Source organism: Oryctolagus cuniculus, chromosome 12, assembly GCF_964237555.1.
Source record: "Oryctolagus cuniculus chromosome 12, mOryCun1.1, whole genome shotgun sequence".
Taxonomy (NCBI): domain Eukaryota; kingdom Metazoa; phylum Chordata; class Mammalia; order Lagomorpha; family Leporidae; genus Oryctolagus; species Oryctolagus cuniculus.
Genome location: NC_091443.1, coordinates 15939911 through 15955694, shown reverse-complemented (window position 1 = coordinate 15955694; position 15784 = coordinate 15939911). Strand labels below are relative to the sequence as shown.

Below are 15784 nucleotides of genomic sequence, written 5' to 3'. Positions count from 1 at the left end.
CACTTACGTTTACATACACTTTATACACATAGAGTGAAGTTAATTCTATGTGGTATTTACAATGCCCCTGAGGTTTGTCACTTGGGGTTAGGGATGTATTTTCCAATGTGGTCTCATGCAAGCATTCAAAAATTTCCAATTTTAGAGGATTTTGGATGAGGGGTACTCAATCTATATTTTTTAATTTGATTGTTTTAATCTCTCAGGCTTTTCCATTTTTATTGCTGATTCACTCCTTGATAACCCACTTTCACAGTGACTTCTCTAGTTTTAAGTTGTTTTTATTTTTTGTAAGGTCCATGTTGCACTTTTTAAGTACTTCACATTCTTTCAAAACTGGTTTCGGCAGATGTGAGGGTAAATATGGTATTTCAGTCATATATGACTTCCACGTAGAGTGTTTTCTGGGTGCAAAGGGAAGAAATACTCATTTTCCAGGATGTAACTTGGAAGCCCATCCTCAGGAAGCCTTGGAAACCTCTCGTGGGTCAGCCAGACATTCCCTCCTCTGGGTTGCTCACCACTGAATCTAACTTCATTCACTCCAACATCCACTTCATTTATGGAACTTGCTTCCCCCAGATTAGCATTTGATTCACCTGTCTTATCTGCACCCAGCACAGTGGCTGACACAGTCACAGCAATTGTGTGCAAATGTTTAATGAATAAGCAAAGAGAGACAGACAGAAATTTGCATGCACGTGTTTGCGTATGAGTATGTAGTTTTTAAATAAACCCTTACCTACTCTCTATGATAGATTAGTGTATATTATTTCTTCCTCATGCAATTAGACATGGCCTGGACAACTTTAGCTCTGCTGAGAACTGACTGTAAATATGTCACCATTTGCAGAGAGAAGCATTTGCTGTCCTTTAGCTTGTCTGTTGTTGCCCAGATGGCTGCTTCAGCCTCACAAATAGGCGCCACATTTATCGGCCCACCCTTCATTACAGGAGAGATACATTCTAAGAAGAAAATAATTTTGACTAAATGAAATTTGAAGACATTGAGAATACTTCTTAAAACTGAGGTTAATTTAAAAAAAAAAAAAAAAAAAAGATGTTCTACTCCAAAATCTAACATCAGTAACTTGTGTCTGTATCGGGATGTATTTTATACTGAAACTTATGTATTTTTCTTGGTGATGGAGGGCCTATAATGCCTCAGGTCAATTTGATTACAGTCATTCCTTACCCCTGTACAGAAGCGGCAGAGTTCATGATTTTAAAGTACAAATGTCAGCTTTCTATCATCAGCCACAGACAGTTCCTGGTTTACAATGGTTGACTTACTTTTCTGACTTGACAATAGTGTAAAAGAGAATAGAACAAGCATTCTGTTTTCCCTCACAGTAGAGTATTCAAAAAATTACATGACACATTCAATACTGCATTATAAAATAGGCATGCATTTGATGATTTTGCCCTACTGTAGGCTATATAAGTGTTCTGAGCACAGTTAAGGTAGGATGATCTGAGCTATGATATTTTGTAGGTTAGGTTTATTACATATTTTTATATTTCATATTGTATTTTCAATTTACAATGGGTTGATCAGGATGTAACCCATCATAAGTCAAGGAGCATCTACTTCTTTTTCTTTAAAAGGAAGAGGGGAGGTTCCAAGGAGCATCTACTTCTTTTTCTTTAAAAGGAAGAGGGGAGGTTCCAAGATGGTGGAATAGGGACAGGGCAGTCTGATTTATGTAGGGCAAAATTAATATAAAAAGGTGGAAAAAGTACACTCTCATGGTAAAGCTGCAGGGGAAACTACAGTGGGAAATCCTGAAAAAGCAGAAGAGACAGCCTGAACCTGTGTGCAAAGCACAGACATGCAATAAAATACAGGGAGACAGTGGAAGACCTAGAAGCTTGGATCCAGGAAAGAAGGAACCAGCCCTGGCAAACCAGGTGAGAACAGACTCTATGGGACTCCGCCACTGTTGATACAGTAGGAGGGAGAGTTTAGTGAACTGCACCTTTTTGAGTACAGCAGGGATCCCTCAGGACAGTGTGGCTATTGCTCGCGAGAGGGGAGCGATGGGGTGGAAGCAGCACTTCTCTCTCTCTCTCACCTCCTCCCTCCTACAACAGGGACCTACAGCCAGAAGTGGGAGGGCTGGTGCCATTTTTGGACATAGGTAGGTAGCGGGCCCCAGCTTGTATGCTTACATCTAGCAACTGTTGGGGTCACCCTCCACCCAGTCAGCGGGGGCACCCACAGCAGTGCAAGAGCAATTGAGTTAGATGGTCTCCACCAAGCCAACTGCACCCACACAGCAACAGGAGGGAAAGGGGAGCCATCCCTGTGGAAGGGAAGTGCTGCCTGTGGGACTCTCCTATGCACCCAGCACAACTGTAAAGTGAGCAGGGCTGCGGCTGTGGGTATTGTGTGCACCTGTGATCCAGAGATCTTACCACAGAGAAAAACCTATGTTCCCCACTGGAATCAAATCTGGTTGGAAGACTAGGACTCAATCCAGCAGGTTAGAACACATATGGACAGCAGCCCTGGGAGCACCTCAGTCCCCCTGCAGCAGTGGGGAGTGGATCCACTTGCACTCCTTGACCATGACAGCCCTGGAAGCTGAGACTAAGAAAACACAGTGACTGTGTGAGAGGAGAAAGGGTGTACCTGGGTTCTGGGCAATCACAGAGTGTGCAGTTCACTCTCAGAGCCCCTTGGTTGCCTAGAGCAGCTCAGAGCAGAGGTAACTGTTCTATATATAGGGAACCCAAAAGACTCCATGAAGAGACTATTGGAGCATATAGAAGAGTTTGGTAAAGTAGCAGGATAGAAAATCGACACACACACACACACACACACACACAAATCAACACACAAACATCTGTAGCCTTTGTATACACAGACAACGCCATAGCTAAGAAAAAACTTCTAAAATCAATCCCATTCACAATAGCTATAAAATTAAAATACTTTGGAATAAATTTAACCAAGTATATCAAATATCTCTATGATGAATATTACAAAATATTAAAGAAATAGAAGACATAAAAAAGTAGAAAAATCTTCCAGGTTTGCAGATTGGAAGAACCATCCTCAAAATGTCCATAATACCAAAAGCAATTCAATGCAATCCCAATCAAATACCAACAACATTATTCTCAGATCTAGAAAAAATTATGCTAAAATTCAAATGGAAACACAGAGACCCCAAATAGCAAAGCAATCTTAGAACAACAAAAAAAATAGGAAGAGGGGTGAATACAGAGCTTACAGTATTTGAATTAACCTCATGAAATAGACCCTGCACATATTCAAAGGGAAGTAGTTTTCATGTTTTGCAAATGCAGGAATCTGTTTTTAACAAATTTAAGGAATAAGCTCAGTTCTCTATCAAGGCCTTAGGGCCTGCATCACTGTTCCTCCAGGTACCAGGTTCTACTGGGTACAGCCACCCCCTAGACCTTCATTGGTACAGAAGGGTTCTTCCCACATTGTCCCACCTGGCAAACTCCGACCTAGCAGTCAAGTTTCAGATTAAGATAACCCAACTGGAAAAACCCATTCCTTTCTTGCCAACTTTGCCAGGGAGAGTATCTGCCTTTAGTGTCTCTTTCACTTGGGATGAGTCTCCTGCTTAGCTTGCTCCACGGCCTGTGTCTTCCATGCACAAATTCCCATAAACTCCAAAAGCTACATCTGATTTTGGACACAAATTAGATCTCAAAGTTACAGGAGTTCATATAATTTCCTAAATACCTAAATAGAAACAACTGTTGTTGAAATAATTGTGCGACCATGTGAGGGAATTTCAAAAGGCTTGTGGGAAAACAGAATTAAAAGATAATGTACATTTTCCACAAACTTTTTGAATATCCCTTATTCTCTGTACATCTACAGAGATACTTTTTCTTTCCATGTTATATTAGTATTATACATAAAGGTGTAGAATAAATGTAAGCAAACAAAACTTTAGAACAAGAAAATATATACAATAAGAAATGATTATCCTGTTCAGTCAACTGAAAAACAAACATCACACTTATAATTTGATTTTAAAACACTACAATCTATAGCACATAAATTGTGTGACATAATTATCTTCTATACATTTTACCTGTTTGCTCTAGTTTATGGAGAACATGGAATATTTTTCAAGAGAGTCACCCATAAATGTAATTTTGCTCTGCATGGAGCCCTTATATCATGAGAAAGGAAGAACACTTTGAAAATCTGGCAATGAAAGGAAATGATTTTGCTAACTTTGGAGGGGTTATTTCCATCCACAGAACACTGCAATGGAAAGAAGACATAGAACTCAGCTTTTTGGCAATTCTCTACCCTCAAACTCACATGTTTCCCAAATCCAGGCATAAAAAAAGCAGCACAGGAGAGGTACCTGGGTACAGGTATTCCTGACAACATCAGGGCTGAACTGCAAAGATCCCTGGGGAATCCTATCACACCTCACCACAGCTGTACTGTGGGCTGCAGACCATGACAGAAAGCTCAGACCCTAGCATATCCCCACAGGACAACACCTGCTTATAAGCTACTCACTTTTGTTTTCAAATGGAGAAGGCCTTCCTTTACCCTAAATAGTTGTTGAATTCAATTTACTTATAAGTAAAGAAACACTCTATACGGACCACACACAAATTTTATACCGTACTTTCTCCTATAGAAAATAAATGGTAGTTTATGTATCCAGAGTACAAACTGAAGACAAAAGTATAAGCTGCGTGATCTTGAATCCTTTCCCGAGAAACACTGAAAGGATTGGAAAAGGAACTAAAAGTAAAAACAAATCCATCATTTATCTTCATCCCTAATGTTAATGAGGTATGATACAACTAATGACTGCATAATTGCAAAGACTCTCATTTGACAATCTATGTACTATGAACCCATGTGTGGAAAACGTGGGTGAGGGTAGGGACACTTATTAATTGAGCAATATCTCACTGCTAGTATCACAGCTCTGTTTCCTTATTTTTTTTAACATTTGCAATATCTAAATTACCAATAAAAGCCACAGATTTATGAAGTCAATTTTTAGTTTTTAAACCTGCATGATAAATCTCAGAATGAAATCCACAAGGAAAATGTAAACAAGAACAAGCTCACCAACCATCAGAGCAGAAAATAAAATAGCTTCTTACCATGTTTATGGATGACACAGGACCAATGCTGTTAACATAAATGTCCACATCAATTACGGTCGGTTTTACTGTGGAGAAAAATACATACATGTTAATACTCTGAGTCAGAGAAAGACAGAAAGGAGAGCACTGCTGATTGTCCAATGACTCATGCACTAACATCTCAAGGATATGTTGGAAACATCTACTAGTGGATTTTTCTTTGGGATTTGTCTTGTGGTTAAAATTCAAATTCTGTCTTTTTAAAATTTTCAACGGATAAGAGATCCCTCCTTATATTTATTAAGTTCTAGGAGAATAGGACAGTTATACATTGCAAATTGCCAGTGATAGATGGCTATAAAGATTTTTGACAGCACAAGTTAAGCTGATTTTATTTCAAAGACATGAGATAAAATATAAGACATTGTACAAGTAATTTAATGTTAAAATTTTGCTATAAAGCCAAACACAAGAGATGAGCAGCACCCAGTGATGTACTCAGTAATTTATCTATCACATGGCTGTCTTGCTATCATTTCAAAGAAAAGCAACTCCGCAGCCAAGCTCTGGTGGGTTCATATATCAAAGACAAACAAGAAGTTCTGCTTATTAGTATTATTTATTAGTATTATTTACTATTAAAGACAACTATACACACCTATTAGAGTCAAAATTCTGTAACTCAGAAAAGATTAAAATTTTAGTAAGTCTGAATTACTGTTTCAACTATGAGGGCATAAAATTTATATAATCAAAAGTTTTGATATCTAATAGTGTGTATCAAAGGTTAAATTGGTGTATTTGGCATTAAAGAAATCCAGCTTCCCTTTCTGGGGCTGCAACAGAACAGAGCAAGACTAGTAATGAGACTGCGGAGTAGGCAGACCTCCGAGCAGGAGTTAACACTCTCTGGAAAGCAGGATGTTCCCTCTATTAGTACTCAGTGACAGGGAGGAAAGAGCCAATTTCAGAATATTTGTCCCCAAGAGGAATATAAACAAGATTCCTGAACCTTTCCACATGAAATGCATTGTTTCTATGGAAACAAGACTAGTTGTATCTGCAATTATTTCAATGAACCTCTTCCAGTTTTGCTAAATAACTGATCATTCACAAGTGGACCTATGCACTCTACTTCTGGAACTATGAATGGCACCTCTTGTCTGTTAGTCTCTTGTGAAATTTCATGTCCAGTAGCTGTAGCCAGGGCAGTAATTGAAATGAAAATAACGATTATGAATTTAAGCCAGTTTCTCCAGTATCTGTCAGCACAACCAAGTTACTGTTGTTAGCTCCAATGACTTCTTGGCATTATAGAAAACATCCCAACACAATTCTATGCATGATGCATACAATGCTTAAATTTCATAAAAGGAGTATTCATTATTTTAGTCTAAGCTTTGTTAACTACTATGAAAATTAAGTAGCATCTTTCTTCAACTTAATTGGATTTAACACATGCTCTGTCTCCAAACACCACATAACCTTTGATTATGCCACACAAAAGGCTTTGTTCAGTCAATCAGTTGAGGACTTTCTTTTTTACAAGAGACTTCTCTGGCTGTTTCACAGTATTTATTAGAGTTTAGGCATCCAGAGCTTTTTATCTCATTAAATCAAAAATACTTACATGCAAAAAGCTTTAACAACTTGAAGTGGGAAGTGTCAAATGTAATGAGTGCAATAAAGGTTTTAAGAGATATGAGTTTGGAAAAACCACACACACACAGAGAGAGAGAGAGAGAGAGAGAGAGAGAGATACGCAAGTATGCTCGCACAGAGAGAGAGATACAGAAATTAACTATTTTTAGTAGATGCTCTTTTAAGCAGAGACATCCTTAAAATGAAGCATTTAGGAAACTGGTTCTGGCAGTGTTCACCCAAAATGCAACTGGCCACAAATGCTCAAGATTTATAATTCAAACATTTAGGATCTATCATTCAAACACTCCAGGTTAAGTCCTAATAAATGATCTTTAGAAATCTGCAAAAATCTTCAATGTGGCAAAGGTCAATCTATATAACAAATGGGAAAACTGCATATCCATGTGTCAGAGAATTGTGTTAGATCTTTACCTTACACCATGCACAAAACTTAACTCAAAACAGATTTACAAAACAGATTTAAAAACCGTGAAATTGAAAACTTTAAAACTAGGGGAACAAAACAGGGGGAAAGACTCATGACATTGAGTTTATCAATGATTTCTTGGCTATAATAGCCAAAACACAGACACCAAAAGAGAAAAGAGAAATTTGTCTATATCAGTATTAAAAACTTTGTGTAAAGGATACAATGAAGTGAAAAGACACCCCTAGAATGGAAAACACTATTTGCAAATCTTGTATCTGGTAAGGTATAGTAACCAGAATATAGAAGGAACTCATACAACATTCAAAAGCCTGATTTAAAGATGATTAAAGAACTTACGTATCTCTGTCCCATAATATATATAAATGATTAGTAAACATGCGAAAAGATGCTTGACATTACTAGTCATTAGGGAAATGCAAATCAAAATCCAAACCAGGAAATACCACTCCCACCCAAAAGAATTAAAAACAGGGATTCAAACAGCTACTTGTCCACCCATGTCCACATCACTATTATTCACAACAGCTAAAAGATAGAAACAACTTCAGTGTCAACAGATGCATAGGTAAATAAAATATGATATATCTTTACAATGGAATATTACCTATACTTCAGAAAGAATGAAATTCTGACCCATACTACAATGTATATGGATATTAAAGACACTGTTCTGGGGGCTGGCACTATGGCATAGCGGATAAAGCCGCCACCTGCAGTGCCAGCTGCCCATGTGGCTGCCATTTCGCATCCTGACTGCCCAACTTCCTATCTAGCTCTCTGCTATGGCCTGGAAAAGCAGAAGATGGTTCAAGTTCTTGGGCCCCTGTACCCACTTAGGAAACTGGAAGAAGCTCCCGGCTCCTGGCTCAGAATGGCACAGCTCCAGCCATTGTGGTCATCTGAGGAGTGAACTAGAGAATGGAAGACCTCTCTCTCCTCTCTGCCTCACTGTAACTCTGCCTTTTAAATAAATAAATAAATCTTTAAAAAAAGATACTATTCTGAGAAAATAAGCCAGTCACAAAAAGAATATTGCATAATTATATATAAAGTATCTAGAGTCATAGTATCTAGAGTTCATAGAGACAGAAAGTAGAACAGCAGTTTCCAAGAACTGTAGAGGGAGGCATAGGGCATTGTTATTTAATGGGTACAGATTTTCAGTTTTGAAAGATGAAAAGAGTTCTAGAGATTTATGATGGTGATGGTTGCACAACCCTGTGAATATGTTTGATACCTTAATGTCACTGAGTTGTACACTTCAAATTCTAAGATGGTAAATTTTGAGTTACATGTATTTTACCACAATTTTAAAAAAACATTAAGTACTCAGTTGTTGGTTAAAGAATGAGGATTTACACAGAGATAGGGAAACCAGGAACAATGGGGAGGGAGCAACTTTCTGAGTGAAAAGGAAAGGATTCTATTGAAAAAGATTACAAAATAGAACTGGCAGAACTGGGTCCCACAGTATTGGCACAAAGTGGATTCTCACTGTAATTCTTCACATTTGTAAGGTTACTTACCTATGTGGTTGCTGCTATTTCCTAAAAATTCAGAATTATTCATAGAGATATCACATGCTTGTAAATTGTGCAGCATAAGTGAACATTTCCAAGATGCATTGTTAAAACTTGATAGCATTTGCATCTGCTCCATTAAAAGGTATGTGGCCTTAAAAGCAGTATGCAGAATGTATTCTCTCCCCACCTTTGTCACAAAATCAAAGCAGATACTTGTTCTGTTATTTTTCTCCACCCTAACATGAACTTCCTCATCCTAAAGCAAGCAACTGAAGAGTCTGATAAAACACTCTTTGGACTAGCCATGAGGAACCAAAGAAATGGCCCAGATGGGAAACCTACCAAAGGTGTTGTTGAGGGAAGAATGCAGAGCTAGGGTAGGTCCATGTGCGGATGAATCTACTGAGGAGTAAACCAATGGATGGGAGGTGCCGCTCCCTCCTTTCTCTCTCTCTTCCTCTCTTCCTCCCTCCCTCTCTCTCAATCTCACGCTTGCTCTCTCTTTCACACTCCAGATCTTTGCTCTTGGGAATGCCATTCAGAGAGGAGGTAAACAGGATCTCTGTCTTATTTATGGTGGAAATTACAGGAATCTTGTCATAGTAAATGTGAATAAATTGTGTTTTAATTGAAGAAAGTTCCCAACATCAGTCTTTCTGGGACTTGACACATAAAATTACATATGGTAACATAGTACAAGTTTCCAATTAAACAAACCCCAGATTCTGTTGTAGAAAAAACAAATTACAATATTTTATTTCCAAAATGCCAAACAATTTTCTATTGAGCAGCCCCATTCAGTTGTCATACGTGTGTACATCCCAGGATGTGTCCAAAATGTGAATCTCCAAATATGACACATAACGGCATTTCTGTGGAATCTACCATCAACTTACTGCTTATGAGTCTGATAGTATATTAATCACTTAGTATCTGTAGGAGATTGGTTCCAGGACCTCCCCAGAGATACCAAAATCCATGGATGCCCAAGTTTCACATATAAACTGGTGTAGTATTTGCATAGAGTCTATGCACATCCTCCAATATACTTTAGATCATCTCCAGATTACTTATTTTTTTCAACAGGCAAAAATCATGAAAATAGATTTTATTTATTCCCATAGAAAGCTTTTATTTAATGAGTACAAATTTCATAAGTACAACACACTGTATTCCAAATTACTTATAATATCTAATAAAATATAAATGCTATAATTTATTATTTAGGAATAAATGACAAATTTATGCATGTTCAATATAGTCATAATACTTTTTCCAAATATTTTTGGTTCATGTTTGGTTGAATCCATGGATGTAGAACCTGAAGTTACAAAGGGCTAACAGTATTTATATCTGTTTTATTTTTAAGAAGTTTATTTATTTGAGAGGCAGAGAAAGAGAAAGAGAGAGAGAGAGAGAGAGAGAGAGACCTCCCATTCATTGGTTTATGCCCCAAATACCTAAAACAGCAAGGGTTGGACCAGCCCAAAGCTGGTTGCCAGGAACACAATTCAGGCTTACTTGGGTGGCAGAATTTCAACAAGTTGAGCCATCCCCTATTCTCTCCCAGAGTGTGCATCAATAGGAAGCTGGAATCAAGAGAAGAGCAGGGACTCAAACGCAGGCACTGTAACATGAGATGTGGGCATTTCAGGCAGCATTTTTGCCCTCTAGGCCACATGCCTGCCTCTCTACTTAAATCTTAATAAATACCTTTCATTTTCTCGACTACATTTGGTGGTTCTTCTTCTGGCCCAGGGCACCTGAGGAGGGTGCTGATGTTATTCACTAAGCCAAGTAAACTGCATCTCTGCAATTTGAGGTTGGCTCTGGGCTGCTTTTATAACAAGGATTGAAACAGCCTGACTTATCTGATTCCAAACTTACCCTTAGGGTTTCCAAGGTCAAGGGGGAACTTGTATCAGATTGACTTATCAAACTGACAGAAGTTTCTTTCTAAAACCACAGGCATAGGATGGCATGGTTTACTTTGGGAAAGTCAGTAGAAACCATAGAGAAGTTGTGTTTGTGCCTACTTCAAGGAATTAAAAGGCACCAATTAAATGAGCTATCAGTGCATCTCAATGACCTAGAAAAACAACAGAAATCCAATCCAAAACTAATAGGAGAATGGGAGTAATTAAAATTATGGAATAAATCAACAAAACTGAATCCAAAAAACAATACAAAAAAATCAGCAAAATGAAAAGTTGGTTTTTAAAAAAAAAAAAATTGACACACCATTTGCTGAGCTAACCAAAAGAAGGAGAGGGAGACCCAACTCAATAAAATTAGAGATGAAAAAGGAAATTAAACGACAGACACCACAGAAATAAAGAGAATCATCAGAAATTACTACCAAGAATTGTATGCCAACAAACCTGGAAAACTAGACAAAATGGATAGATTCCTGACATACACAACCTATCTAAATAGAGTCATGAAGACAAAGAAAACCTAAACAGATCCATAACTAAGATGGAAACTGAATTATTGTTAAAGACACTCCAACAAAGAAAAGCCCAGGACCAGATGGCTTCACTGCTGAATTGATCAGACATTTAAAGAACTAATTCCAATTCTCAAACTATTCAAAAAAATTGAAAGGGAGGGGATCCTCCCAAATTCTTTCTATGAAGCCAGCACCACCTTAATTCCTAAACCTGAAAAAGATGCAACAGAGAAAGAGAACTACAGAACAATTTCCCTGATGAACATAGATGCAAAAATCCTGAAGAAATTCTGGCTAATTTAAATTCAACAACACATTAGAAAGATCATTCACCCAGACCAAGTGGGATTTATATCTGGTAGGCAGGGATGGTTCAACATCACATGGACAAATTAAAGAAGAAAAACCATATTATTATATCAATAGATGCAGAGAAAGCATTTCACAAAATACAAAACCCTTTCATGATGAAAACTCTAAGCAAATTGGGTATAGAAGGAACATCCTCAACACAATCAAGGCAATTTATGACAAATCATGGCCAATATCCTATTCAATGAGGAAAAGTTGGAAGCATTCTCATTGAGATCTGATCCAGAGAAGGATGCCCACTCTCACCACTGTTATTCAATATAATCCTGGAAGTTTTAGCCATAGCCATCAGGCAAGAAAAAGATATCAAAGTGATTCAAAGTGGAAGAGAGGAATTAAAACTATCCCTGTTTACAGATGACATGTTTCTATATATAGGGGATACAAAAGACTCCAACAAGAGACTATGGAAACTTATAGAAGAGTTTGGTAAAGTAGCAGGATAGAAGATTGACACACAAAAAAACAACAGGCTTTGTATACACAGACAATGCCACAGCTGAGAAAGAACTTCTAAGATCAATCCCGTACAAAATAGTTACCAAAAAAATCAAACATCTTGGAATATATTTAACCAAAGGTGTCAAAGATCTCTAAGATGAGAATTACAAAACATTAAAGAAAGAAATAGAAGAAGATACAAAGAAATTGAAAAGTGTTCCATGTACATGATCGGAAGAATTAATATCATCAAAATATCCATTCTTCCAAAAGAATTTACTGATTCAATGTGGTGCCAATCAAAATACCAAAGACATTCTTCTCAGATATAGAAAAATTGATGCTGATATTCATATGGAAACACAGGAGACCTCGAATAGCTAAAGAAATCTTATATAACAAAAACAAAGCCAGAGGCATGACAACAGAAGATTTCAAAACATACTACAAGGGCTGGCGCTGTGGCACAGTGGGTTAACGCCCTGACCTGAAGTACCGGCATCCCATATGGGCGCCAATTCGAGACCCAGCTGCTCCACTTCCTGTCCAGCTCGCTGCAATGGCCTGGGAAAGCAGTGGAGGAGGGCCCAAGTCCTTGAGCCCCAACAACCACATGGGACACCAGGAAGAAGCTCCTGGCTTCTGGCTTCAGATCAGCACAGCTCTGACCATTGCGGCCATCTGGGGAGTGATCCATAGGATGGAGGACCTCTCTTGCTCTCTCTCTGCCTCTCCTCTCTCTGTGTAACTCTTTCAAATAAATAAATAAATCTTTAAAAAAAAATACTACAAGGTAGTTAAAATCAAAACAGCATGGTACTATTACAAAAACAGATGGGTAGACCAATCCAAGCACCTACAACCAAATTATATTTGACAAAGGAGCTAAAACCAATCCCTGGAGCAATGATAGTCTCTTCAACAAATGGTGTTGGGAAAACTGGGTTTCCACATGCAAAAGTATGAAGCAAGACCTCTACATTACAATTAACAAAAATCCACTCAAAATGGATTAACGATCTAAATCTATAATCCAACACCATCAAATTACTAGAGAACATTGGGGAAACCCTGCAAGACACTGGCAGACAATGAGTTCTTAGAAAAGACCCCAGAGGGACAGGCAGCCAAAGCCAAAATTAACCAATGGGATTACATCAAATGGAGAAGTTTCTGTACTGCAAAAGATAATAGTCAGGAAAGTGAAGAGGCAACTGACAGAATGGGAGAGTTTACTTGCAATCTATGCAATTGATGAAGTATTAATAAACAGAATACAGAAAGAGATCAAAAAACTTCACATCAACAAAACAACCAACCCAGTTAAGAGATGGGCAAAGGACTTTAACAGACATTTTTCAAAAGAGGAAATCCAAATGACCAACACAGATATGAAAAAAATGCCCAGGATCACTACCCATCAGGGCAATGCAAATCAAAACCACAATGAAGTTTCACCTCACCCTAGTAAGAATGGCTTCCATACAGAAATCAACAAAAAAACAAATGTTGTCAAGGATATGGGGAAAAAGGTACCCTAATCCACTCTTGGTGGGAATGTAAACTGGTAAAGCCACTATGGAAAACCGCATGGAGATACCTCAAAATCTGAATATAGACCCACCATATGACCTAGCCATCCCACACCTGGGAATTTACCCAAGGGAAATGAAATCAGTAAATAAAAGAGTTATCTACACCCCTATGCTTACTGCAGCTCAATTCACAATAGCTAAGACACGGAATCAATCTAAATGCCCGTCATCTGAAGACTGGATAAAGAAATTATGGGATATGTACACCACAGAATACTATACAGCAGTAAAAAAAATAAAATCTAGTCATTTGCAACAAAATATATGAATCTGGAAAACACCATACTTAGTGAATTATGCCAGTCCCAAAGAGACAAATACCATGTATCTCCCTGATCTGTGAGAACCTTAAACAAAATAGAAGTGAAATTGGCACTTTGAGAAGGGATGACTTGAGCAGCCCTTGTCTTGACATTTGAAGGAACAGTTTTGGTTTTTGGAGTTTTTTTTTGTTGTTGTTGTTGTTCTTTTTGTTCCTCATAATATTTGTTGAACTCTTTAATTAACATACAGTTAATCATATGTGTATACAGTCAGTTGAGGATGGATCTCATTAAAAAATAAAACTGGGAATAATAGAGGGAGGAGGAAGTTTGCAACTGTAAAGTTGTACAGTTCTGCAAACATTCCTAGAGACTTACTTCTAAGGGTAGAGTTGAAAAACATGCCATGAGATGCCAAATCCCATTAAGCTAGGTGATAAAAATGACATCTTAAGTGTTAAAGTGATCATAAGTGTTAAAGTAAACATACAGATATGATTAAGTGCTAAAATCATCATATAAATAAGATCAAGTATCTGTTAATAACAATAGATAGAATTTAAAAAGAGAGAATGTTCCAAAATGGGAAGCAATCCACTTAGCTGACTCATAGAATGACAATTGCTTTAAGTAGCACTTTGACCTCAGAATTAGCCCTTAAGGCTTCCTGGTCTGGCTGAAAAGCCCATTAGAGCATTTGAGGCATGGGAGGCCAAGACACTGTGGCAAAAAGAAAATGTTCAACATGAGAGATCTCTGTGAGTGAAACCCCAGTGGAAAGAAGGGGCCATCAAAGAAGGATGTACTTTTCTCTAAAGGGAGGAGAGAACTTCCACTTTGCTTATGGCTTTGTCTAAATACTGAAGGAGCAGGTAGTCTTAAAAGGCTTCCATAGTCTAGGCAGCTCATGTCAAGAACCTCAGGGGGTCACTGACATCATATATACATGACTGTTTATTGTTAAATTAAAAGGAGACATTATGCACTAACTCCCCTTACATAACCTCTGTCCTTAATGAGTTGCATTATGAGAGTTAACTGTATAACTTGTTCTCAGTGTGTGTGTGTGTGTGTGTGTGTGCAAGCTGCTGAAATCTTTATTTAGTATAAAGTTGGTTTTCTGTGTACAAAGTAAATTGAAAATGAATATTAATGGAGAATGGTTCTGGGACAGGGAAAGGGAGGAGGCAGAGAGATGAATATGTGGGTAAGAGGGCACATATGGTGGGAAGAATAATTACATTCCTAAAATTGTACTTATGAAAATTTGTATTCATTAAATAAACAGTTTCTAGCCAGGTGTCCTGTAATTAGGTGCATATATGTTTATAATAGTTACATCTTCCTGTTGAATTAATCCCTTAATCATTATAATCCCTTATTTGTAGCTTTTAGCAGTTTTTGTGTTAAACTCTATTTTGTCTGATATTAGGATGTTACACAAGCTCTTTTTAGGTTTTAGTTAGCATGGAATACCTTTTTTCATCCTTTCACTTTGTCTGTATGCATCTTTGTTGGTAGCATGTGTTTCTTGTAGGCAGCAAATAAATGGGCTGTTATTTAATCCATTCCACCAGTCTGTGTCTTATAACTGGAGAGTTAAGGCCATTTACATTCAAAGTGACTACTGACAAGTAATGACGAGGCCCTGAAATTTTTCCATGAATATTCCTATTTATTACTTTGGATTTCTTTTTTACTTTTACTGGGAGATTTTCTGTCTTTACCTTCTTTCATAGTGATGACTGTATTTCTGTGTGCAGCATATCCTTAAGCATCTTTTGCAAGGCTAGATGGATGGTGACAAATTCTTTCAATTTGTATTTGTCATGTAAAATCTTTATTTCACCTTCATTCATAAATGAGAGCCTTGCAGGTTGTACTATTTGGGTTGACAGTTTTTTTTTTTCTCTTAAGCTTGAAATGTATCTCGC

The 15784-nt window shown here is 37.6% G+C and overlaps 1 protein-coding gene across 1 annotated transcript in view; it reads right to left on the bottom strand.

Moving 5' to 3' along the window:
• GABRG3 (gamma-aminobutyric acid type A receptor subunit gamma3) overlaps positions 1-15784 on the bottom strand; it is a 666707-nt gene that overhangs the window by 616532 nt on the left and 34391 nt on the right. Inside the window, exon 3 of the mRNA XM_051822228.2 lies at positions 5128-5195. Within this exon, the coding sequence (XP_051678188.1) occupies positions 5128-5195 (68 nt within the window). The remainder of the gene's footprint in view (positions 1-5127; positions 5196-15784) is intronic.